This window comes from Catharus ustulatus, chromosome 4 (assembly GCF_009819885.2).
Source record: "Catharus ustulatus isolate bCatUst1 chromosome 4, bCatUst1.pri.v2, whole genome shotgun sequence".
In the NCBI taxonomy this organism is placed as follows: Eukaryota; Metazoa; Chordata; class Aves; order Passeriformes; family Turdidae; genus Catharus; species Catharus ustulatus.
In genome coordinates, this window is record NC_046224.1 from 73127135 (window position 1) to 73153587 (window position 26453).

Below are 26453 nucleotides of genomic sequence, written 5' to 3' on the forward strand. Positions count from 1 at the left end.
ACAGGGCAGCGCCGGGCCAGGGTAAGCGAGCCCAGAGGCGGCGGCTGGCCCCGAGCGGCCCCGCCGAGCGGCCCCGCCGAGCGGCAGCGCTGGGCTGGGCCACCTGGCCCCGTCGGCAGCCCCTAGCGGGCCGAGCCTGCACAGCCTGAGCCGAGCCAGTAAACCCCACCCTGCCGCGGTTCTGTTACTAATTGGTAACTTTGTTGCACACGGGTCCTCGCTGTGAGCGACAGAGCGGCTTATACTCAGATGCGGCTTATTTATGGATGAAGAACGAAATGTTTGCCAACACCCAGAGATGCGGCTTATAGTCCGTGCGGCTTGTATTCATGAAATTACTGTACTACCCCTCTGTTGACCACTTTTCCACTGGTAGAACAAATGTCAGATCTGTATAGTATATAGTCACTTAAAATTTACAGCAGACTAGATCACAAATCAACACATCTCCTGTGCCTTAAACTTGTGCACCTGGTCCTGGAGAGGTTTATTTACATAGTCAGTGGGTGTGGGCAAGAGGCTGCAATAATGGACAGTTCATTGTGGCGGCTCACATGCCAAATGCTTAAAGATGTGCTTAAGTGATTCCTCTAACTAGAGAAAAACAGAGTCCATAGTTAGCAACTGTGAACTTAAAGGAACCCCTCATGTTCATAATTTAATATGGAAACGTATATTTTATAGCCCTGAGGTCTATTCAATGCATGCTTTGACTTGAACCTCTTATGCAGCACAGGAGCGCAATGTGGGAAGACTGCTGAACAAATCTCTGTGGTATCATAATCTTAACTAAATCTCCCACTGAAAGCTCACATTCAATATAATCTCTTTATTCATAAACATTAGCTTTTCCCTCCTTTCTTCACACAAATGACCAGTTATATTTGCCTCAGATATCAGAATAAAAAAAAAAAAAGACATTTATTATTAACAAATTAATACCCTGGATTAAATGTTACATTATATCAAAACTTTGAAAATTCTTTAAAAAGCAGAGTATTGCTTCGGTAAGATTTAATGTGAAATTTGCTGGACATCTGAAATATATTGGCAGTGAACCATCCCATGGTTTCTAGTGAACCCATCACATGCAGTGATGATAAATTACACCATTATCAGCTTTGTTTTACACAGTTAGTGGAATTAATGGCAAAGAATGAGGCCAAACACACTGATGTGTACAGAATTCAGTATTTTTACAGTACTATTTAATATTAACAAAACCAACCCCTTCATTGCTGTCATAAGAACTTCCTGCATGTTGCTACAAGTCCTTAGTGCGTGATTCCTTAAACTCACACTGTCAGGAATGCATGGCAGGAAGATGGGAGCACTTGTAAGACAATAAATAGCCTTATGGTTAGGAATGTTAGGATATGTGCTCAGCAGATGACTGCCTATTCTCAAGGGCAACTGAGACAAAATGTACCGTGGGAAATGGGATAAAGAAATATTAGTGGGCAGATAATTGAATCATCTTGGAGAACATTTAAATTATACTGTTTCCCAGTGGGTACCACTTTTCTTCATTTAACTGGATACTGCTCAGTTGGATGTTTACAGCTCCTACGAATGCTCCTTTGCTTTTCACAACAAGCTTCAGTACACGGCCTTGGAGATCTGTGACTCTGTCATAGACAATCTGAAATAATATGTAGCGAAACAGAAAAAAACATACAAGTTTGTTAATCTATTTGACAGGCAAAGCACTTCACTGCAGCATTCAGGATGATGATTAATCCAACTTTGTGATAATTGCTTCAAACTTCCATCCAGAATAGTAAGCTATTAACCAAATTCACAACTTAGTGAATTTACCTCAGAAATACATTTGACCTTATCTAGTTTATGAAAAGAGATTCTACCTTACAATCACGAGCTTAGGCTCATGAGATCTAATTACCATTTTTAAATAAGTTTGAAACCTATCTTGAACAATGCTTGAGAGAAAAAAAAAATCATATTCATAATTTTCCCTGTGAAAACAGGAAAAGATTGGACCCAGTTTAGAAAATGTAAGTTAAGAAATTTAAATGTTTCTGATAGTACAAAAGTGCTGTTGATACTTCTTAAAATAAATGAGACAGTAGTATAGCATCTCTTAAAACATCACTAATGCCTATAGATTTAAAATAGCTTAATACTGTGACAACACACAGGGATTAAGTATGAAATATAATTTTGTATTTTCTGAATTTAAAAAAAACCCACACAAATAATCTGGAGCAATAGCCTAACAAGTATAAACTGCACTCAGAACAGATTTCCATGCTTCAGTGTTTGCATGAATCAAAAACTGCTGAATGAGCTGCATGTGGGCTGATAAAATGGGAAGGAATGTTCTCAGATAGTGCAGGTGGAAAGGTAAGCTTGCTTAAAAGAAGTTCATTTAATCTCAGATTTCTACAGCTGTTTTTGCTATTTTGGTAGCAGTGAAAAAACACTTTAAATTTTAATGTCTCTATGCTGTTTAAAAAGCAAATGCGGTGACATTGTCTCACTTCAGGAAAATGGGGAACTGCCTCACCTTTCCCTCCCAGATGGAGACAATCTGAAAGGCAAGGACAGGCACAGTAAGAATAAAACAATTTAGGAAAAAATCTGTGATCTGCCACTGGTGATGCTAATGTTACCCAAGAAAGTTGCCTTGTTTCTTTGTCAGTATATTAAAGGTACCAGCTGTTGCTTTAAATGACCAAAAACTACACAAATCAGCTGTAAATGCTAAGAAATTGAACCGGGGTAATGAAAATCTTTCAATCTTTGGCCAAAAAGTGACTTTAATCTTTGAGCAATGACAGACCTTTGCAGTGCAGGGTGGGTGGTTTTCAAATGATCCCAGCGAACTGTTTCTAAAATGATGCTGCAAATTCAGCTGGAGTAAGGCATACATTAACATCAGGATGTAGGGACAGGAGAGAGGTCTGGAGAAGGCTGAATTAGGATGTGGATAAAACAAATGCCACCTGCCAGAATTCGGAAACAGTTAAATCGTGAAATGACTGTGCAGTGAGAATATTTGCCTGCCTTTTACATAGATAGATGTGATGGAGGTGAGTTATACATGGCCATGCAGCAAATCAGTGGGACAGTTTGGGCTGGAATTCAACTATTCCTGGCTCCAAAAAGAGAAACACTGTTGACCTACAGGAGTCTAATGACATTTTAATCACAAATGAGGGACAGTTGCTTCTCCTCAGGTAGCCATGGCACAGTTCCTAGATTTGGTAATTAATCCAAGGTAGTTTTGATGCATGGTGCTGGAGGGAGTGGCCGTGGCTCCTGGTGCAGTTTCCCTCCTCCCTTTCCATCCAACTGGCTGGGGCTGCTCTGCCTTCATCTTCTCTTTGTATTCCATTTTTTTCCTCTTCTTCTCTACGACCACTTCTTAACACAATACAACGTTAACTACTGTGAATGCCACAAATTCCAAAATCCAAATACAGGCACAAGAGAAAAGAAGGATTTGTTTGCTAAAAGCAACTCCAAAACATGTGCTGTATCTCATTTTATTGTCAGCCCTCCTGGACTTTCTCATCTTCAGTCTCACACACAAATAAAAATCAAACACAAAAAGCAGTTTTGCAAGGTTGATAATTTGCTGTAGGCAGTCATAAGCAATAGAAGTACAAAAACTAAAATAAAAAATATCCAAGAGAAGCACATTTCAGATTTTTCTCAGTCTGGAACAAAGAAGGAAATTAATATATACAGCTTCCTTCCAGCCATTTGGCTTTAATAAAAACTTATGAACTCATAAAAAAGGCTACTACATTTCTGTACACAGTATTTTGGACAGTAACTAACTTACGAGACAGCTGACTTATATTTTTAGTAGTTTTTTTTCCCCCGGGGCAGCTGCTACCTCAGTCTACCAGCCTTGGACAAAAAATGCATCCAGAATGACATCACATATGGAGGAGCAGAGCTGCTAAAGCACAGGCATCAGGTTGGAAATGGCCAAGTTCAATGGAACCATATGTCCCCACTGTGTTTAGCACTTGCCAGTGAAAAAGATTGAGCATCTGGGAAGAAGGCTCTCTATTTTGATTAAGGACATTAAAGTCTTCACAGAATTTCTTTTACTGGCAGTGGAATACTCGTGAACCACAATTAAATCTCCTCCCAGTGACTAGTGACTAAGTGCAGACAGGAGTTCGGATTTTCTTGCATTCAAAGGGGTCTAAGAACAATTTGAGAGGTAATTGTTTTCCAGTGCTGCTGGCTGGCTCTTATCTGTTGTCCATTTTGGATACCTTACAACTAGCGTCATGATATAACCCTATTATGTTCCTTTTCAAATGTAAAGGAATTTCTGTAGACAGATTATTTAGATTCATTCCACTCTGATGGCAAAAAAAGAAGGAAAGAACAAAAAAATAAAGCTTAGCTCCTACAGTACTGTAGGGAGGGAAATTTGTCTCAGCTGTGAGCAGCAATACTACTCAGGGAGACTTCTTACAGAACGCTGGAAGTCATCAGTATAAGCAGACAACTTTTGTAATTAACAGATGTAGGAAAAGAGAAATGTTAGAACTCCAGGATTGAGAAACTAAGAGATAAGCACCCAGACTCTGCTGACTAACCTAAGCTTCATCATATCTTAACTATGAAACAGGGTGGAGTGGTAATATTTTTCATGCCTTCTACTTTATAGACTGCTGAAAGAGCATTTGAAAATCACTTTGAGATCTTTAGGAGATTTGTTACATTCAGTAATTTTAATCTCCAATCCCACCTACTGTTTTAATCTCATCTGCCCTTACAAACGAACACAGTTTATACCACTTCCCATTCTGCCATAAATGTTTTTCCATACAAATGTTTCCTTTCACCCCAGAGGCATGAGCACTTCAGTGGTGTGTGAAATAATCATATATAGCTGTGTACTGATGGCATTTTAATATGAAAAGAACCTGGCTATTTATTCTTATATTATCATTTAGAACAGTGACAACGAATTTTCAAATGTTAATTTGAATAACAGCATCCATTAAATTAATACTGTTCATACTATTGTGCATATCAGCATTCAGAACTGCTGGGTTATGGTGCAATGATGCTTGGTCTCATTTGGCTAACATGTAACTGTGGTTATGGGTAAGACAGAGCACTGTGAAAAATCCAACTGCTTTCTTGAAGAGAGGGACATAAAATACACTGCTTCACTTCTGAGAAAGATGCAAAGCAGACAGTTGTTCCCATTTGTGGTTCAGCTTATTATACATTCCTTCTTTTTGGTCACCCTCATTGCAAAGCTCTAAAAATGCTGCATTGTTTTATTTCAAGAGTGGGCAAAGCAAACAAAACAAGTTGCACCTGCTGGGAAGCAGATCTGCAGAGAAGGACCTGGGGGTCTTGGTGAACAGCAGGCTGTCCATGAGTCAGCAGTGTGCCCTCATAGCCAAAAAGGGATCCAGGGGTGCATCAGGAAAAGCACCGACAGCAGGTTGAAGATGTGCCTAGTGAGGCACATCTGGAGCGCTGTGTTCAGTTTTGGGCTCAGGAAAAACAGGGAACCACTGGGGTGAGTCCAGTGAAGGGCTATGGAGATGGCGGGGGACTGGAGCATGTTTCTTAGGAGAAGAAGCTGAGTGAGCTGGGCGTTTTCACCCTGGCAAAGAGACAGCTGAGAGGGGGCCTCATCCATGTCTGTCAGTGTGTGCAGGAAGAGGTCAGGGGATGTACCAGGCTCTGCTCTGCAGGGCCCAGAAATGGGGGAAGAGGAGGAACTGATGATCAGGAAGTTTCACCTGAATGTGAGGAAGAACTTCCCTGAGCAGTGATTGAGCACTGGAACAGATCATCCAGAGAAGGTGTGGTGTCTCCCTCACTGGTGATATCCCAGAACATCTGGACACAAAGCTGTGCCATGTGCTCTGGGAGGCCCTGCTGGAGCTGAGACCTGATGACCACTGTGGGTCCTTCCCAGCCTGACCCATTCTGTGATTCCATGAAACAAGGCTGGAATAAAGTGAACAGTACTCACAAGTTCATTGTAAGTAGGGTCAGAGCCTTTTGGAGCTGTTCTTGTTTTCCTTCGACTGACCTCATAAGGGTCTGGCAGAAGATAAAATTCGGCGTGTGCACTTGGGGCAGAGCCATCTGGGAGGTGCTGGAAAACAAGAAGGTCATAAATATGAATGTCCATGTTCTAGCAAAGAAAACAAATAAAAAGTACCAAATGAAATCTGGGCTTTTAGCAGACACAAAAACATGTTATATTCTCAGTATTCTCTGAGCTAAATTGGAGCGCTAATGGAATAACAAGAATAATTAGAATTCAGCTTAAAATGCAATCAGGAAAATAAAAATTAAATAATACAGAGACAAGGTAAAATTGTCTATCTTGAATATTGACATTCTGATGGAAAAACCCTTAAGCCTCAATCTACTCTAACTCATCTTAATCTGATACCAAGTCCAGCCCTTCCACTTTCCAGAGCAAGGCATAGAAACTGGATTTTAGACAGTAAGCTCCTATTGATTTTAACCCCTAAGTATCAGTGCTCATGTTGGGGAGAACTGATTTTTTCTAAGAGTGTTTCATAAAACGCATTACTCTAGAAGAGTCAGGAGCATTTCCTGCAGCAATATGGGCAGAACAGGATTCTTATAACAGCCTTTCCAATCTCACCCATCATCCAGCGGCAATCTCTTTAATTTTCCAGTTCAGGTTCCTGAATGATATTACAGATATTCCATCTTATATGGTAGCAACTGAGATCAGAGACAATCTATTAACGAGGCTAGGCTCAGTCATCAGCCAATGCTGGTGGATGGAGAATTTCTTGATAACTTCTGAGGAGCTGTAAAGTTATTCCTAAAGCAGTATTACAACTACTCAGAAAACACATTGCATGTCTTGAGGCTTTGAAAGAACACACAAGAAACATAAACATTAAAAACTGTGGAAAAGGCATCCTGCCAGCATGTGTCACTTAATGCTTGGCTTATAATTAAGCACAAACCCTTGTCTTGGTTACACAGTATTACAATCAGAAAGGACAAAATGGGGCATATCAAAAGATCAGTAATTTTAATCATATAATCAGCATATTAGAGAGGAAGTTTATCTGCCAGCTCCCAGGCAATACAGTGACAGGATGCAAATATGAACACAGGCAAAAAGAAGAGAACTTAAAACATTTGGAACCAATGAAGCAGGAGGATTATACAGGCACTTGCATTTATATCACCTATTGTAATTTTACACCTGGCTCAGAATGAAATAATTTCTCAGATTTTGATTATTCACAGTATGTGTCTGGAAATATGGGGCTTTCTACAGCATTATCAACAACACATCCCTGGGATAGAAGAAACTGTGGTCTCCTAGCAATAAATAACTTCTCGATTGGGAAGGAAAACTGGTGTGTGTGAACAACCAGTCCTTGCACAACAAACCTCTGGTTTTTGTTGTCTGAAATGATCCTTCAAGGCAAATGATGTGGTCAACTGCTAAGCTAATTATTGCTATCCTTAACACCACACAGCATCAAAGGGTGCCCTACTCAAGCCATTACATATTGTCAGCACTACGGGAGTGATTAATATTGCTATTGCTAAGTCCCCCAAAGCACATCTGATTTAAAATACCCATGGGATTTAGAGAGATGGGATTCAATGGCCAACCTAAGAGAGCCATTAAAGGGCAATGGAACTAAAGGGTATTTTCCTAGGACAGGTTGTTACATAGCTAATGCAGGATTTATAATTACACTGTTCACTTCAAAGCCCATTTCTGTTGATCTAGAACTGCACTAAAACTTCAGTTGAGGATTACAAGTAACAGTATCTCTTATTACAAGTAAAAGCATCTCTTAAAAATCAGGAGGGAGAATGAAATGCAGCCTCAAGTACCAGTCCAAACAGCCAGGATCCTAAGTGTAATCAAGCTCTTCTCAATTAATAGGTAAACATCACTGTAACTTAAAGGTCAACTGATTTTAGTTGTTTCAGGTTTAACATTAAACATGGTTTAACAGGACCTGGGTGTCCAGAAGTGGATGTGATTACAGTAATTTCATGATTATATGCTGCACCATTTTGACTAAAATTTTGGTCTGAACCTGGAAGTGCGACTTATAACCAGGTGCGGCTTATATATGGACAAAGAATGAAAAGTTGCTGTTTTAGTTTGGAGGACAGGTGTCTGCTGAGAAAGGCAGGAGCTTCTCTTTGAAATGGAGAATGTAAACCTCCTCCCTCCAAATTATTATAATTTTGAAATCAAGGGGGTTTCAGGCAAAAATATGGGAATTAGGAATAATAGTTCTTTTCTAGGGCAATTAAAATAGAAATACAGTACTACAAAGAAACAAACTCCAAACCCTGACAAAGTCAGAGTACAACCTGACACCCCGTCAGGCAGGGTGTTGGTAGCAGTCCCATTAAATGGTGGCTGCATCCTCCTGCAGTGACAGATGTGGCTCAGTTGAAGCAGTGCTCCTGTAGAAGGGGTAGTTTCCCTCCGGAGGTCCAGTGTTGATGTGGAGAAATCCGGTTTTCCTCTGGAGTCCAGTGGAGAAAGGGGCTCCCTTAGTGTCCCAAAACCTCTGTTTTTATCTTGGTAAGAAATGTTGGGCTCTTCCCTGTGGCTGGAGCAACTTCCAATGGGATGCAGTAATTTTATCAGTCACACAGTGGGACTCAATGGCCATTAGCAGAAAATGACTGGCTGGAGGAAGGATGGGTTGTAAAAAGATAAAGAACAATGCCCTGCCTGGTTTCAATGGATGGCACATTAGCAGAATATCTCCTATGGAGATAAGGATCACTGCCCCCACCCTCAACAGATGGTGATAGAATAGATACCTTTTATCACACTCTGTATTGTAACGTGCGGCTTATAATAAGGTACAGCTTATAATCGTGAAATTACTGTAACTGAAAAGAAGTCAGGTAAAATTGTCACTATGTCTTTGAGCTGTTCTTTGTCATGTTACCTTGCCTTCAGCCAACCAACCTTCCTCTGTCAGCTGATTCCTCCCAAAATTTAAGGAAAGCACTTTGCAGCGGTGTTTTGGCTCTATGAGGTGGACTGAAAATTTTTCCTCACTCTCCTTTTGAATGTAGCTAAATACGTGTGGAAAGAGGTGAGTGGGAGGAGAGGGTCAAGGAGAAAATTAAAAAAGAGAACATTTTAGCAATTCAGACAAGAAAATTCAAGGGGAGAGCTGTTGCCCTGGGATATTTCAGAACTAAAATAAAGTCACTTTTCATGAATAGTAGCAATCAGCAGTCAGACTGTTAGAGGTAATTTGATGTGCAGCCACCTGAATTACAAGTAGACATCACAGTTCTGATTGTTGGTTTTTTCTCCCCGACTTTACAGGTAGCACATTTCTCCCCTTCCTCTTCCCTTGCTGAGGAAAGGCAAACAGGCCACTCCAAATCCCACTGTTATCCCAGTTCTCTATCTGCAGTGGCACTGTTATGCCATCAAACAATCAAAAGAGCTTCAGCTGAGCACTCTTCCAACAGGAACACTTGCTCCACTTCTCAGCTGCCCTCCCCTGACTCCTGACTTGACACAATCCATCTAATGAAGGACTCCAACTGGTAAAAAGACTGTGCCATCATGCACTAATAATTCAAAACCACAGATTAAGAGCAGATATAAACCAGCCAGCCCAAGGCTTACAAGGGCAGGGTGTGGGGAGCTCGTATGATGAGTTCATGCTGGTTTCTCTTTTCATTGGCACAAGAGCTGAACTTCTTTTTTTTGTGAAGAGCCTGCTTAACAATGGGATTTCTGGAGGAAAGACTTGCAGTGGAAAGAGTTGTTCTTTGCTAGATACTTCCCAGCAGGAGCAAGGAGTGATAGTGGCAGCTGGACTGTAATAGTGCAAAACCAAGACCGGGATTAACATGACAAAAATCTCTTTTTAAATCATAAGTAGGTGGAATTTGAAGGAAGCTGTTTTATTAAGACAGCTGACATAGCAGGTGAAAATCCCCCAAGTTTTGGGGAAACTAATCCTTTCCCTTTCTGAGTAGAGCACTGAAATAAAGGAGAATGGAGAATAAAGGAAAAATGGAGGAAACATCAGAAATGTTTTTCTTACTGAGGATTATGACTTCTGTCATATTACAGGACCACATTTAGTGATCACTTCTAACTCAGACAGCACTGGTTTATTTATAAATTTAGGCAAACATGAGGAATCCCTGACCAAAACCACAGAATCCCAGGTGGGGTCAGACTGGAAGGGCCCACAGCGGTCACTGGTCCAACCTCCCAGTTCCAACAGGGTGATCCTAGAGCACATGGAACAGCATTGCATCCAGATGGTTCTGGAACATCTCCAGTGAGGGATACTCCACACCCTCTCTGGGCAATCTGTTCAGTGTATGCTCACCCACACAGTAAATAAACTCTTCCTCATATTCAGGTGGAATTTCTCTCTTTGCACCAAAGAGTACCTGCTCTGGTGAGTTCATTATAGAAACAGAGTAAGATTTCTAGCAGGCTCATGAGTAGTTGTGAAATCTAACAAACCTCCTCTTTGTTATTAATAAAGGATTAAAAAAACCTCACTGATTTCTGTCCATAGTCCAGGCCAGACAGAAAATCAAAGGGTACCTTGGGAAAGCCATTTTGCACTTGACTCTACAAAACCTTTATAGCTTGAATACATTTGTGATCAAGCAAACAGGAAAAGCCTAAAGTTTTAAATTGAATTCTATTTGTGTTTAATTCTGTAGTCACTTCATTAACCCAAAAATAAAGGACTTTTTACTTCCTTCAGAAGAAGTTACTCCCAATTTAAATTACTGTCTTAAATCTTTTACTGTGTTTGGTTGCAAATAAATCCAAGCTATAAAAATCTGTAAGGCTGTAAAGGTATAAAACCAAGCTCCCAACAAAAATGCCATAAGTTTGCTTGATATGCTTAGGGACAAAAAACCCACAAAATTCCCCAGTGATTTTGATCTGCCAATAAAAAAACCCGGAATTTAGAAGTTGGCTCAAATTGAATTTAGAAATTGACTGTATTTTCTTTCTTCAAGTACAACCAAGTGATGGCTGAACTATTTTATCAGAGAATGACCAGCCTACTTGACCTTGATAATGACAGATGGTTTTTAAGGAACTCATTTACAATTGCCTGTATTTATGTAAAAAAAGAATTTACTTTGGAAACATTATTTTCTTCTAAAGCCAGGCAGAAAGTCATGAAAATATTTAAGAATGAGGGAGAATGAGGGAGAGAAAATAATACTCTGGATTTGCTTCTTTCCATATCTCTAATTCAATACTGAAAACGTCAAATACATAACAGATACAGGCTGTATCTCTTATGGGTGTATTCCATTTTCCACTCCAGTTTTATTTTCCAAAACCAAAAAAAGTTGATATTTGCTTACAGAAACCCACACAGAGAGGTTACATCCTATATAATTTAATTTTAAATATAGTAGCTGTGGCTGGGAAATAATGGATGAAATTAAATTAATTTTTCTACAAAAAATATGTTATCCTAATGACTTTTCTCCCCTGATCACTACTAATGATCCACAACTCTCCTAACACAAGGATTCTTTGTTAGCATTACTATAGGCATAACTACTGCAAAATTTGCCATATATTCAACAGTTTAGAGATTTAGCATCCAATATGAAAATTGATCCATACTCATATGATTTTTAAAATATGCATTTTAAGGATAATTTGTTGTAAAATGTTTTAAAACTCATGTCTTCCTAAGTAACATAAAATTTCTTTTTAGGTGACTTTTGCCTCACATTTAAATCATGTCATCAGTTTCTGTTAGTGTTAGACATGCAGATCACCTTTTGTCCTAGAGAGGAACAGATTGATGGCTCCTGAAAATTTGATAGTTCCAGCTGCTCTTCTCTTTTTCCCATTTTTCATTTCCAACAATTTTGACAGTAATAACTAATGATCAGCTAACTTGTATTAACTAATGACAGCTTTCCTCCTCTATGAATAACTACTTTTCTTTCTCCAAAAATTAATTTCCTTGACATTTTAAAATTTCAGTTTCTTTCTTCCTTTTCTTCAATGGAAAAAAAAAGAAAAAAACAAAACAAAACAAAAAAAAACACCCCAAAACAACTAAATAAAGATATCCAGGCATTAGAAAGACTCCCATTTCAGCTACTGCCCTTAAATAAAAATAATTTACTTTGTCCAGTAGTTCTTTTAGTCTTCCTACCCTTTACCATCCTTGTGTTCTTCTCTTACATACACTGCTGTGAGAATTTATTTATATAGTGAAGAAAGGACTACAAAATATCCTTAATTTTTAATACTGAGATATCCATACACCTTTGGAAAGCAGACCACCATAGCAAGTGGTTAGGAAAAACCTTCAACAAGACAAAATGTCTACATATTATGTGTAGACGTTAGGTGGATTTGATTATTATCCAATAAAGGAGGATTAGAAAAAAAATCCACAGAAGAAATCATCCTTGCACTGAGGTAACCTTTGTAAATTACTGGCTGCCTCTAGACTAAATTAAAAGCAGTAAGGAACATGTAAGAGCCATCATTGCTGCTGTTTTTCTCTTCCTCACAGTCCCTGTGTAACTCAGCAGAGGAAGGCTAAACCCTGTCTTTCAAAGCTGCAGCTTAATTAGCAAATAGAGCCTGTGCCTTAGGACAAAGAGAACATCCTCTGGGGTACTTCTGAGCTTAAAGAGCTGAGAAATTAGTATTACAAAGCAAGAGGTTCCTTCAAAAGCAGACTAAGGATATATAAACTCCAGGAAAATGGGATTGCTGTGTGAATGGGTGCTTGTGTTGATGTTTCCCAAATCCAAACCTGGTGTGCAAGACCCTTCCTTGTTCTTCCTCTCAGCTCAAAGCATGAACACCTCTGTTCTACCCTGCTACTGAGCTTTTCGTTTTTCACTCAAAAAATATCCCCAAATTGCTCCGCAGAAAATTAAAAATAAAATCCCACTTGCAGTAATTAAATAATAATTACAAAAGAAGATAATCCACTCTACCACTATGGTGCACCCTGCACCCTTGCCATTGGCAAGACAAAACAGGAAGGCAAACGGCAAAAAGTGATTGCACAAATAGGGTATTTCCCCCCCCAAACAACCACCTTTTTCTTCTAAAATTTGAAAATATTTAACTGCTGCTCTTCAACAGCAGTTTTATTTTACTTTCTGATCCCTATTTTTTGTGTTATCTAGGTATGTACATAAAGACAGATGACACACTGACAGAGATCACTGCCGTGGAGGTCAGTGGCAAGGCATCCAAAGAACAAATTGCATTTATCTCAAGTTAATGTAGGGCAATAAAAATATTTTGCTGTCAGGGAAATTTTGGAAAGCATTTTTTTTTGAGCAGGCATTATCTACCTTTTGGAAATCTGGCAGTATCTGCAGAGTGAGTGTCCAGATGGCTTTGTCATTTACCATGCTAAAAATGCAAAGATGCTCTATTCACATTATTGATGTGAATATCCAAATATAGCTTATGTCCAATACCTTCAGCATCCTCATCAACCTGCCTGCAGCAGAGTGGCCAGGACTGGATCATCCTGGCTCTAACAGCTGGCTAGGCAGTGTTCCTGAGGGGGACAACTGTGCTGGAAAAAGAGGGTTACAGCTGTCCTGAATGAAAATGTATAAAGAGTGAACCAACAACCAACCCTTTCCAAGGTCTCCTGGCTGTCAAATGGGAAAAAAATAACCCTGTCAAGGAGAGAGACCAACAAAAGATTCACCCTATCATATTGTGGACATCTCCCGGCTTGGCTTGGTTAAATTGCCCCCACATTGGTGCCTGGCCTCAGCTGAGACAGATCCTGCTGCTTTGTGTCACCACCAGTGACAAAAGGTGTTTATGGAGCTGGAAATTGGATTTTGTGGGAAAATGGACCATTCTGGGGCCATAATTCCAGCTCCTGAGTCCAACCCTTCACTGATGCTTGGGACTTGAATACTGTGTGCTCCACATAGCACCATGTGGGCATAAAAAAGTTACCAAGGCTGAAAAAACAATATAAAGCAGAAGTGGGAATGTATGGAATAAACCTATAACTCCCAGTAAAAGATCTGAGTGAGAATCACTCAGTTTTTTCTGAAAGTAAAGGCAATGTGTTAATGTGTTCTAGATTTCTGAACCACATGCTGCATTACTGTCTTTAAAACAATACTGTGGGGGGTTTTTTTGTTTGGTTGTTGTTGTTGTTGTTGTTGTTATGTTTTGTTTTGTTTTTGTTGTTTTTTCTAATAGATGAGAGAAATCAAGGGTCACTTGTGCTTTAAAACTATATTATCCTGTGGATAAGCAATGTTGGTGCAGGGTGCAGAATGCAGAGAGTAGATTTCATGAACAAGTTTCTGTAGCTTTTACTTCAGAATTACCACCAAGCCAGTAAAGAAACTCAACTCCATTGCTTTCAACCCTGTATTATTGTTGTGCTTGGAACACTTAATTTTCAGATGAATATTTAGTCACAGAGTCTATGACACCAGCTGAGATAAGAATGATCTTGTTTTGACTTTTAGAAGCACAGATTCCAGAATTTCTTCTTTTGAATAAAGAACAAAGGAGAACAAATTCTTACGACAAATCCCCATTTCACTTTCCTTTTGAAATCACTCAGGATTAAGAGCATTGCTGCCTGTTAGAGGGCATGAAAAAGAAACACAAGCAAAGGCTGTTGTTCTGTTTCTCTCTTTTTGCCACGTACAAATTCTTTTCTCTCCTTGCCTGGGCCCAGATAGTAAGTGAATATAAAAATGTGTAAACAAGCAGAGAGGCTGTGATCTGTGTCTTCATTCTGCACTATTTTTTGTCTCAATTTCTTAATTAGTTACAAAAGTCTGTATATGCCTATCTTTAATTTGTCCAACTGTACAATCTCCCTGCACTTTTCTTTCAATTATTCTACAGCATGCCATCTCCCTATGTAAGAAAGCATTTCATTATATGATGCTTGCAATTTCTGCTCCTTAATTAGCTCTCATTACTTCAACTTACGCTCTTGTTCAATGTTCTCAATAATTCCTCTTGAACCTTCCTGTCTTCTCCCTTAAATATTTGCACAATTGACTCGTGTCCTTGTTAGTGTGTACTTAACAAAGTTTTAGTAACAATAAATCACTGCTGAAGAATCAATCACTCCTCAGCAACCCTACTGAGAACTGTTCTTTGAACTTGTATTCTAGTTAAAAAAACATCCTGAGAGAAATAGTTTAGAATCAAAGCCTTATAAAGATGAACTGCTTCATTTCTGCCCCATGACACCAGGATCTGGCCTTTCTCATTGGCATCTCTCGTAGCAGCCTCATGTCTCACCATGGGCTTGTTTCATCTTCCCATTACTGTGGGATATAGATCTCTCCCTTCCCAAGGAAATATTTTTCATTTGTCCAAGCTGGTAGTAGTATTCTAGAAATTACTTTTATTCTCTTGATCTTGCTCTTTCTGCACTATTATTTTTAATGTTTTCTTCATTTTCAACCAGTGGCAAATCTAATTTCTGTTCACCTTCATCTCCCAGATCACTCATGTTATTAAACAGAACTCACTGTTTGTTGGATTTTTTTTTTCTTCTTATTCAACACATATCAACTATGTAGGGAATTACTTATTTAAAAATGAGCAGTTAGAATTTAGAGCTGAGGAAGTACTGTGACTGTAACAAATTAAAGGGTTCAACAAGAAATAGTAACAGAACTTTCTGTACAACATATTTGTCAAGCACCTTTCAAAACAAATATGTTTGAATCCAACAGTAATCCCTGAGCCACAAGAACAGACCTCATCTCTATTGCTGAGTTGTAGTATCCTTTATTTAGAGGTGTTCAGCTAATTTTCAGTCTCAAGGAGAACATAGCTTATCTGAACTAATTTTCTTCCACTTTAAGAGAATTTTCTATGAATATAAAATTAAATCCAAATTCTTTATAAGCTAGAGTTAGTACAAGAACTTTCTTCCCATGGCATTTTGTTTTGTTTTCCTCTGCCAGACTAAGGAGAAATTCACCTGAATGTTACCTCCCTCCATCAGCCAAGCTGCTGATTCAATTCTGTCACAGATACTCTCTGGATAACTTTGTTCAGCTCAAAGTGATTTTTTTCCACTTGTTTTCCATCCCTGCCTTGCCTACCTGTGCACCTCCATTCCAATCCCTGTTGGCTGCAGTAAGGAAAGCAGTACACATTCATAATATTCTGAAAGGATAATGTGGTTTTTTATTTCACTGGCAGGCACTGGGTTGTTGGCAAGTAGTGTATATTTTCCATTTAAATCTATATAATGAGAGTCATAAAGCGTAAAAGTTAGTGAGCCCATGAGAGGAATGATGGGAACCAACTAAGACTGAACAAAGATCCCCAACCCTTCCCCAGCTCAAGCTGAGACAAAACCCAGCAAATGCAGCTGAGCATCTTCCTGTACTGTAGATGGGAACATCGCTATAGCCCCGTGCTGCAGGCTTAGACTTCATCCCTTTGGATATGGGGAATATTGGCTTCTACCTTTCTTCCCAACACATTTAAACCATCACATCTCCCAAACATTTTTGGAAACAATTTGTACTCCCAATGGCGCAGGACACGAAATGGAAAGAGGCTGGATGTCTGTGTAAGCCTAAAGCTGATTACTAATTCATCACCCACATATCTGCTATCCCAGAATCATTAATCACCAAGAGTGGTACATGACAGCTTCAGAGCTTTTAGAAAAAAAAAGCTGGAAAAACTTTTGCAAAGAACTGTAGGAGTTTATTTTTCTTCCAGCAAATTTCGCCTCTGTAAAATTGGTTTGGAATTCATTGCCCACACATGCTTTCCTGAATTCTAGCAACATTTTACATTGACTGGCACGAGGTTCAGGGCAACTTGGCTTTGTTTCTCCTCCCCTCTACCCCTGAGGAGCTACTCTGTCCACAAGAAGTAATGGGCAAAAATGTTTAGCAGGGAGGATTTGAAGTTTAGCTGCTTATCTCGCAAAGCAGGGCATGCCTGAAGTCATGGCAATGAAATCAGTGGCAGAAGCAGGCTTCCTCCTGAGCCAGTGCTGTTCCCTTTGCTTCTCCATGAAGTAGGCAAGGAAATATGTCAGAAACCCTTTTCTGGATGTCAGCAATGGCTATTCCTGTTGCCTCTGGCATTTTTTTGAGGAGTGAGCAAGCCCACCAGTAGGAAGCCTGGCTGTTTCTGGCTGTGTGGAACTCAACTAGCTCACAGTCAGCCCTGTGTGACACCTGGTGGGCTCTGGATACCTCCCATTCTCTGTTCTGGTTGATGAAGGTGAACAGAACCACACTTGAACACTTCAAGTTCAAAATCTAAATGTATTACAATTTTCATAAATCCACACTGCTCAAACTTCCATTTTTAAGGTAGAACAGCATTCCCCCTGGGCTCCTGCTCCTGCCTACTGCTGGTTGTTCAGGTATTGTGCTGCCACAATTGGACTATTCTTGTTCTGAGGCAACAAATCCTTTCAAAAGGCCAGGACAAAGTTCCCCTGGGACTCCTTTATGTCCCTCCTAAGACCACTTAGTGCACTTTGCCAGGTATTGAGCTATTTTCTTTATAGAATTACCCTGCCTTGTCTCACCCCTGCACCTGCCACATCCCCCATGACTCCAGAGGCAAAATCTCCAGGTTTTCACCCCTACACAAATGTTTCCTTCCAGCCCAGCCTCACTTCATGAAAACAATATTGCTTGTAGTCCCCATGCATAAAATGCCCAGTGTGGCACTGTCTGCATTTGAGAGGAGCAAGCTATGCCCCAATAAGCTGACTTCCAGTTATATAATATATATGTTTGGAAAATTGCATTTTATTGGCATCATGGCTTTTCTGTATTTGAAAATTGAATTTAAAGTTATTTTCCTCAGCAATCATGGTGATGCCATTCAAATCATGAGCAGAAGCAGTGAGCCACCTGACTTAGAGAATCTCAGGATTCAAATGCAACTATGAAATGCTGAGGGAAATCTTGAGACTGAAACATTTTTAGTATCTTATCTGTTTAACAGAACTTGTCTTCATTGCGCACCCACAGCCTTAAGCTGTAGGCAAACATTACCAACCAGTCTTAACATCTCTGTGTTCAAACAGTTTCCTTGACTGCAAGTATTTCCTTCATTAAAATACATAGCTTTTTCTTTGCACAAGGTTAGATTAGATTAATGGTCCTTTCCAGCCACAAAATCCGTAAGTCTGTTCTCTATTGTTTGTCTCTGCAGAAATTTTTATGGAGTTTTCTTCAAGCAGAGCTGTCTTTCTTTACACATGACTGAAATATCACAGCAGTGAGGGAGGGGACACTGAAGCTGATCCAGGGATGAGAGCTGTGCATCTGCAGCAAACCTGGTATGTGTGAGCGCATCAGATCCAAAGGGGGATTCCATGCATGCACCCACATGAACCAGTCCTCTGATGGGTCTGCACCACACCACTGCTCTCTCCACTGCCACAGAATTTTTTTTTTTCTCTAATACACCCCACGTAAATGGGCAAATTTCCTTCAGGAAAACATCCTGCAAAGTTTTAGCACTGCAGTCTTCTGGCTTCCTCCTTTAAAGAGCCAGTGTGACACCTGAGAGCGGCGATAAAAATACCAGCTCCTTAGGGAGTCTCTTGTACATTGTATATCAATATAGGATTTGCACAGCAGGATCTAGGTCTCCTATTAAAAGTCCTAGAAGTAAACTCACACAAACACTAAATCAAATTCATTTACGTGGATCAAAAGTCTCTATCACAATTCCTGTCAGTTCTGTGGAGCTACATTTGGGATTAATTTGGCCTACTACAATTATTTTCACATCTGAACACATCATAAAATCTCTTTATAGAGATAAATTAAATAGGGAAGAGCAGAACAAAAATTATTTACTATAAATTATGAAATAAAACAAGATAGAAAAGTAATCTCAGCACAGATGAACCACTAAAATATAATTAGTGAGACTCTGCAAAAGACTGAACATACCTGAAATAGCTTTAACATGTCTTGAATGAGATATGATCTTGGCAGACTTTTAAAATCCCTGTTCAGTTCAACCAAAAAAAAAAGAAAGAAGAGGAAAGGAAAGGAAAAAGAAAAGAGAGCACATCAGAAAGATTGATTTATATGGCCAGGAAGCTGAGAAGATTACTAATGGGATAAAGAACCTTCCCATTATAGGTTCCTGGTCTGAAGGCAGTCCAGTATCACAGTCCCCTGAAGCACTATTCATATTTCAGATCAGATGACAAAGGATAGATAGCCAGGTGGAAGGAAGGAATTAGAAGCTCAGGATTTAAAAACTTATTGCTTAAGTTAGGCTGCCAAAACAATGACGTTATTTTCAAATCATGAATCCTTGTTAATCTTGCTGAACAGGACTCTTACCACTTCTCTGTAAACTCACTCAAGTGGGTTTGATTTAAGTTACGTACTTTCAAAAACAACACAGTAAATTCAAGTTGTTCTTTCCCTTTTCATGATGAAGTGAACTGAACCCTGGATTTTTTGTAGTTTGTACTACACAGATATCTATGCTGTAATTTACTTTCATTTAATTAATTGGTTGGAACTTCCTAAGAACCCAGTTAGGAGCCTACACACTTAAAAGGATAGAAACGAGGAGAAAGGAAGGCTAATTCCAACCTCTGCAAATTGTTTGTGTGCATCTCCACGTGACCTGCTTGAAGTCTTAATGACATCATCAGCATGGCACTTAAATATCCCCCTCCCACTAATTAGAACTTTATCAGAAGTTTATCAAAGTCACTTAGATTTAAAAAGCTCAACAGAAAAAAATAAAGAGGGTTTTGTGCTACATCCTAGAGGTAAAGCTTGTATAAATTGGACCTGTCAGCTGAGGCTGATCTTACCTGTCAAAATGGCACACAGGACACAGAAAACAAGTCTCAGGACAGAGATGTATTGAATGTCATAGAGCAGAATGGAGATGCTTGAATTGTATATGAGAAGCAAGAGTGGCCAGCAGAGAACAGTCAGAGCTATGTAAGCCTCATGTATCTCACACCACTGATTAAACAAGCAGCCTCACTTATTTTACTGGCTGGTGCTCACATCAGCCCCTCAGTTTGGCCCCATTTAGGAAAAGAGATTGCAGTCCAGTTTGGGATGGAGGTGGCATAGAGTATGCACTGAGAACCCACAATAGCTAATAAATGCTCTAGTCCCCTAGCTAGACAAATAAAAGCCCTCTTGCCACAGCCATTGCTTGAGACATGAGCCATGGGAATTCAAGAGCACATCTAGGCATGGAATTCACTATGAAGCAGCTGCCACACTCCTCCAGTGACAGATCATACTTCACACACAGCCCCAGCTCCATGTCTGAAGTCACCTTCAGCCAATTCCACCTGCAGGAATCCTGTGCTGCAGGAATCCTGTGCTGCAGGAGCACCGCCAGCTTCCCCTTCTGTAGCCTGGCTCCAGGAACACTCAACATTTACCTCACAGTCTCCTGAGTGTTACAGAGCTGAGCATCACACCTCCAAATGACACTGCTCCTTAAAATACAGCACTGCTCCCTCTGCTGAGCTCTTCCCTCTTCACAGACTGGCTGGACTAGAAAGAAATGTCTGGATAATCAATCTGTAGTGCCAGGCTGATGTGCTGCAAAAAGTCATGCTGCTGCATGATGCCTTATGTCTGACTGCTATCAAAATGTGGCAGCTGAGAGGGGCAAAACAGCATCAAAATTGGTTTTCTTGGAAAAGGGCATTACTGGCCATTAAGAAGACACAGTTTCTGTATCTGTCTCACACCTGTAATCATACTGAGAGAGCTCAAATGGGAAAATCAATTGTTAAATCATGACAGAACAACACTATCATTAGTTTGAGCTGAAATTAGTTATCCTCCCAGAAAGGCTGTTTGAAGATTAATGTTTTCACAGTACTCTGCAAATGCAAGGATTCACGAGTTCTACATTCTGATTAAAAAAAATACTCACGAGGTTCCTCATGTGTTTCAGCATTATTGTCAGACGGGTGCTCTCGTAGGATATGACCAGTTGTACTCCAGGCTTGTGGCCAGCTGACTGAGAACCTAAAAATGTCCAAACAGTTTGATTTTTTTAGTTAATAGCTTAGAGGAAGTAGATCTGTAAAATACTGAAGCACACATTAGCTAACATATAAAAACCTGCTGCATGCTTAAATCAAGGATGAAATTAGAAAACATGGATAAGGAGTGTGATGGAAGAAATTGGTCTGACATGCAGTGCTCATTTTCTTTCCTGTTTGTTAACTGCGAGTGAGATTTTCTGTTTACTAATTGCCATCAATCTGAAATTCAGTGGGAAATTTATGCTTGAGTGACAAATAATTGGGGTGGTTTTTTTGGCAGTCACTGATGACACTATTCACTATTGTTGTGGATCTGTCTGGTTAAAAATACTATTTTGGTGTTTTTCAGGGTTTTTTTTTATTTTTTTCTTTTTTTTTTTTCCAGTTCCCAAGAGAAAGAACAAAAAAGAAAAAAAAAAAAAGGAAAAAAGAACAAGTTTCCTGACAAATTCCAAAACAAGTTAGAGAAACAACATCATATATAAATTGTCCCTTCCTCATTCTGTACTTTAGGTGTTCCAGGTTGGTTCTCATGCAACCCATTGCTTTCATACATTTTTCTACTAAGGTGCACTTTAAGATTCTGATACAATTCCCACTGAAAAAAAAGCACCATATTTCATTTTCCAAGCAAGAAGAATCAGTGTCATAATGTGGAAGAAATGACTAAGCAAATCCTGTTCCATCTTTCTGCTGGAGGCACTGAGCCAGCTTCTCCATGGCCAAAAAGGTGTGTCCTTGAAGCTGTGGTGTAAGTAGTGTGGTTCACCTGCCCTGCAGAGATAGCAGGGAAACATAACAGAGAAAAGTCTTTTAGCACTGTAAATCAGGAAATGGTGAACACAACCTCTCCTCAGTATCTCTCTGACCTCCTCCTTTTGCAGTGTTCACCCTGAGGAGCTGAGCTTGAGCCATTTTGCATCACCTAGTCACCAAGGACAGCCCAGACACTGCCTGTGAGAAGTTGCCTGGTTTTACTCAGGCAAGTAGCGCTACATTTAATTAGACCAAAGCTGTACTGCAATCACTAATTTACCTGAAAAAGGATTCAGTCCTGCTAAGCTTACAACTCAACAAGGATGTCTCATGAGCTAGGCTCTGCTCTCCCAGCTCCCCATTAGAGCAGCAGCTGAGCTTCAGACCTCAGCCAGAGAAGTCCTGCTTTTCTTCCTGCCCCTTGGGGTCTGTCACTGCCACACCAGCCCTGAACCCACTGCAGGGTGACATTATAACATAATACTGCTCAGGTGACATGAGACAAGACAATACAGGCTAATTAATTCTTTAAATGGAAACACATCTTCTGAGCATTAGAGGCTGTGGGAAAGGATGATGTCAATGTAAGAACAGAGTCATGCACTGTCATAGGAGGCTTCTTAGAGAGTGCCAGCACTGTCCCCTGGGTAGCAGGAGGGTTGCCACATGTCCCTTTCAGCCTCAGCAGACCCCTGGGCACCCCTGCCCTCTCTTCCCCTCACTTACACAGGGTCCTGGGAGCCAGAAATGTAGCTCCCTCTGCTCAGCCCTTCCCCTGTGTTTCAGCAGAGGAAGTGGCACAGAGTGTGTTACAGTGGATAAGCCACGCTGGGTGTATTTTTCTGAAGAAACCAAATGTGTAACCTCTGTGGAGAACAGAGACTAAAATAACTGCTCAGCAGACACAATGACAGTGGTGTCATGTCCTGCTGACAGCCAGAGAGGAAGTGCAATGCCATTTATCCTAAGGAAGGGAACTCAAATCAATTAGAAATAACACAGTGTGTACATGCAACTGCCATAATATAATTTTTTCCAGGCAGCCTGGATACCAACACTACTGAGTTTATGATGCTTGGAGTGGAATTTCAGAGTATGAATCCATCTCCAATTTCTCCCCTTTAGAGACCACAAAAATACATTTTTAATCACATCCTAACTAGAGAAGGGCCTGAAACACTCTTGAAGAATTGAAATCTCAGGAAGATATCACTAAGCTGGGACTTAGAAGACCGAGCAACAGTTCATCATTTGTTATTCTCCATTATGAACCTTGACAAATCACTTGGCAAGACTGAACCTTATTTCATTTCTTGTGGTGGGCAAATAGGAACAGGAAGGGATAGGGGATGAAAACTGCACGAACCAGACAATGCTAAGTTTTTTCCAGAGTAAGAAGAAGCCAATAAAATTAAATTCCTCTTTTTATTAATTTTTTTTTTTTATGCAAAGCAACTTTACTTTTTTTTCTTTTTTTTTTTCTTCTTTTTTTTCTTCTTTTTTTTCTTAAGCTGTGAGTCGTTTTGCCTTGACTTTGCAACAGGAAATGTAGAATTCTAGACTATTACACACAGTGTAACACAAGGGAACACAAGGGCAGTTGTGTTTTGACATAACGGCACGATCCACTTGTGAATTGCAGTGAGTCACTACATGTGGTTTAGCAAGAGCAACAGATTTCAGAGCCTAAATTACATCATCAGAATCCAGCTGATCACCTTCCCTTTCCTAGCACTACCAGTGCCTTTGTTTTTCATTAATTTTTACAGTGTGGTGCTTATATCCAGTGAAGGAATTTCTCTGTGGGAGTTGGTTTTTATTTTTTCCTTGAAAGTAAGAAATGTAAATAAGCTTCTAACAAAACAAAACAAATCAAATCAAAAGAAAACAACAAAAAGGAAGAGCAAAATGCCTTTCTAATTGAATATGCAAAATGAAGTCTTAAACACACACTATAGGCACAACTATTACTAAAATATTTGCACTTTCTGTGCAATAAATTGAGTACTAACAGGAAAAAAATTAAAGGAAGGGAAATAAAAAATAACAGACCATGAGAAATGTGATAAACACTGAAGAGTCCACTGCTGTTTATATTTCATAGTAAATCCCAATTACTCTTAGCTACATTCAGCTGGTGTATTTTCAGTTTTCCCATGCTCAGTGCTAGATCTCCTCTCTGAAGTCCAGGTGATTTTAGCTTCAAATAGTAATAGAATACACATACAATAGTTACTTCCCATCTTCCCAGCTTGGGCAGATGGACTTGAGCTCAGGCCCCGCATTTTTGGGCAGTGTCATGCTCTACTTGCAGCCTATTTTAAGCAAGGACCAAGTTGCAGGTACAGGACAAAATTGCACTGACTACAGCTGAGGCAAGAATTTCCCCCAGGGATGGATTCTTCACTCTCTGGTGTCGATACAAAAGCTGTCAAACACAAAATGAGGACCCCTGGAGCACTTGTAGTTTTTTCCCATCTGATTTGTGCCTGTGTAGCCCAGTGTTCCAAGTGGGAGTCACCACCAACCCTACTGCAGAAAATACCAGTTTATAATCTCTTAATCAGGAACATAAACATGAGAAATCTGTGGGTCCTTTCATCTTTTCAAATGAAAAAATTAAGGCAATTAGTGTTCAGATTTCTACTGAAGGTTAACTGATATTCCCAGTACTCACGTAGTCAGTTCTTTGCTTTATCTAGATGGTCTTTCCTGGCATGCTGGAGAACTACCAGCTCCATATTCTACCATCTGTGTGATGTTTTCCTTAGCAGTATTTTAAAACAAGCTCTGCATTGCACTGTGTGCAGTGTTTGAGAAACATAAACAGTGAGGAAGATGCTACTGACAAAATCAATAGGGAAACTATAACTTAACAAAACATTACATTTCACATGTGGACTGCAAAGCAATGTGAAGAAACTGATTAACTAAGTGGTAATGCAGTATTATTCAGTATTCTGCACCTTCATATTCTTCTCAGACCTTTTTCCCTGGTGACAGCCTGTTTTGACATCTGTCATCAAAGAGTGCTGGAATCTATTTGGTTGTGCAGGGCTGGGGTTGAGCACCCCAAGCCAACCACCTGCCTGCTTTAGTTACAGGTTCCACAGTGTCTGACTCCATACAGTCAGCTCTCAAAAACAACCCAAACATTGCTTTAGACCTCCAAGCCAGCCAGAGATGCTTGTGGGTTAATGTCACTAAATCAGGAAGGCAACTGGTGGCAAAGGCTTTACATCAACAGCGAGCAACTTCAGGAGATCAGAACACTATGGGGCATGAGCAAGAGAGCCTTATTCTCCTCAGGGACTGTTCATGAGGACTGTGGTTCTGCATGGAGAGGAATACCATGTTAAATCTGCCTGGAAAGTTTGGATCTCCCTTTACAAGGACACAGAACCTGCTCCCTTTCATATAAACACAAGGAGCACTAATTAAACATGCCAGAACTGGAGCTGGGCTGTACAGTGTATAGCCCATAGCAAGACCACAACAGTTTGAATTATTAATATTTGCAGGAGAAAAAAAATAAACAAATCTGACATAAAAATGGTTTTGATAGATTTTTCTTTCTCCCTTCTTCTTTTTAAAGGGCTTTTATAAAAGTCTGATTGTGAAATCATTCCTGGTATCTGCTGTCACTGCTTTTTAGTGAGCTTGGTATAATGAAATGTTGACAATATCCAGGATAATTCAGAATTCACCCCACTTGGAGTACTGATTCAGTATTCATGTCAAGTAAATTTTACACTGATTTCTAATCTCTCTATTGCTGGGAGCAGAGTACAAATTAATGAATTTTAATTTTTATTTTACTTCAGTAAGTGTAATTACCTACAACATTTATAAATTAAAGTAGTGTAAGAGAAAGATGCTGGTTTGATCAAAATTCATAACCTGATCCTACTGGGCATTAATCTTATTTCATATTGATCCTAACCAAGAGATGACTTTTTTTTTTGCTTGAGAGAGAAGTTCCAGACCCATGGAAAGCTACAGCCCACATTAAACTTGAGTTATTTTTCAAACCAGACAAATATTAAGACCCCTATAACCTCAGAAAGCAATGAAATTTGTGGGAAATAAAAATGTACCTTTTTTTCATGGCAACCACTTCTCTCCTGCAGGCTCAGTGAACTGAATTCCTCCCCAGGCTGACTATGGCATTGCTACAGAGCTTGCCTTCAGATCAAGAGTGTTTCTGGGCATCTTCAGACAGCAAGAACGTCTGGGGCCACTTTGGTCCTCCCAGCAGCTCCTCGTTTGCTATCTGGCTCTTTGGCATGAGCAGACATCCCCTCCTGCCCTAGCTTGAGTCTCCTCTGGATGCCAGCAGTGTGCAGAGTGCCATGGAACAAAGACTCCAGCAGCTCACTGGGCATGGCAGCAGCCTGACTCCAAAGGTAAGGTGAAGAACAGAAAACCATTTGTGAAATATTTGTTTCAAGAGATTTCTCAGGTGGGCAGTTAGCACATGTGTGGCAGGGCTCCCTCTGATAGCTGAGCTCACCTGCTTCACACTTCTCCCCAAATGGTGCGATGCCCACAGCAACCCATGATTCTTGCTCCTGTTTTTACCAAACTCATTGTTTAGACCTTGTGTGCTGCTGCTGCTGCTGCTTTATCAGTAAATGATAGCAATCC

At 40.0% G+C, this 26453-nt stretch overlaps 1 protein-coding gene across 1 annotated transcript in view; it reads right to left on the reverse strand.

Annotated features, from left to right (window-relative positions):
- Window positions 1–953: 953 nt before the first annotated feature.
- The window catches only part of PIK3C2G (phosphatidylinositol-4-phosphate 3-kinase catalytic subunit type 2 gamma), a 172038-nt gene continuing 146538 nt past the window's right edge, over window positions 954–26453 (reverse strand). The window contains exons 31-33 of the mRNA XM_042779210.1: window positions 20936–21030; window positions 5990–6115; window positions 954–1642 (exon numbers count right to left, since the gene is read on the reverse strand). Coding sequence (XP_042635144.1) covers window positions 1490–1642; window positions 5990–6115; window positions 20936–21030 — 374 coding nt within the window. The 3' untranslated portion in view covers window positions 954–1489. The remainder of the gene's footprint in view (window positions 1643–5989; window positions 6116–20935; window positions 21031–26453) is intronic.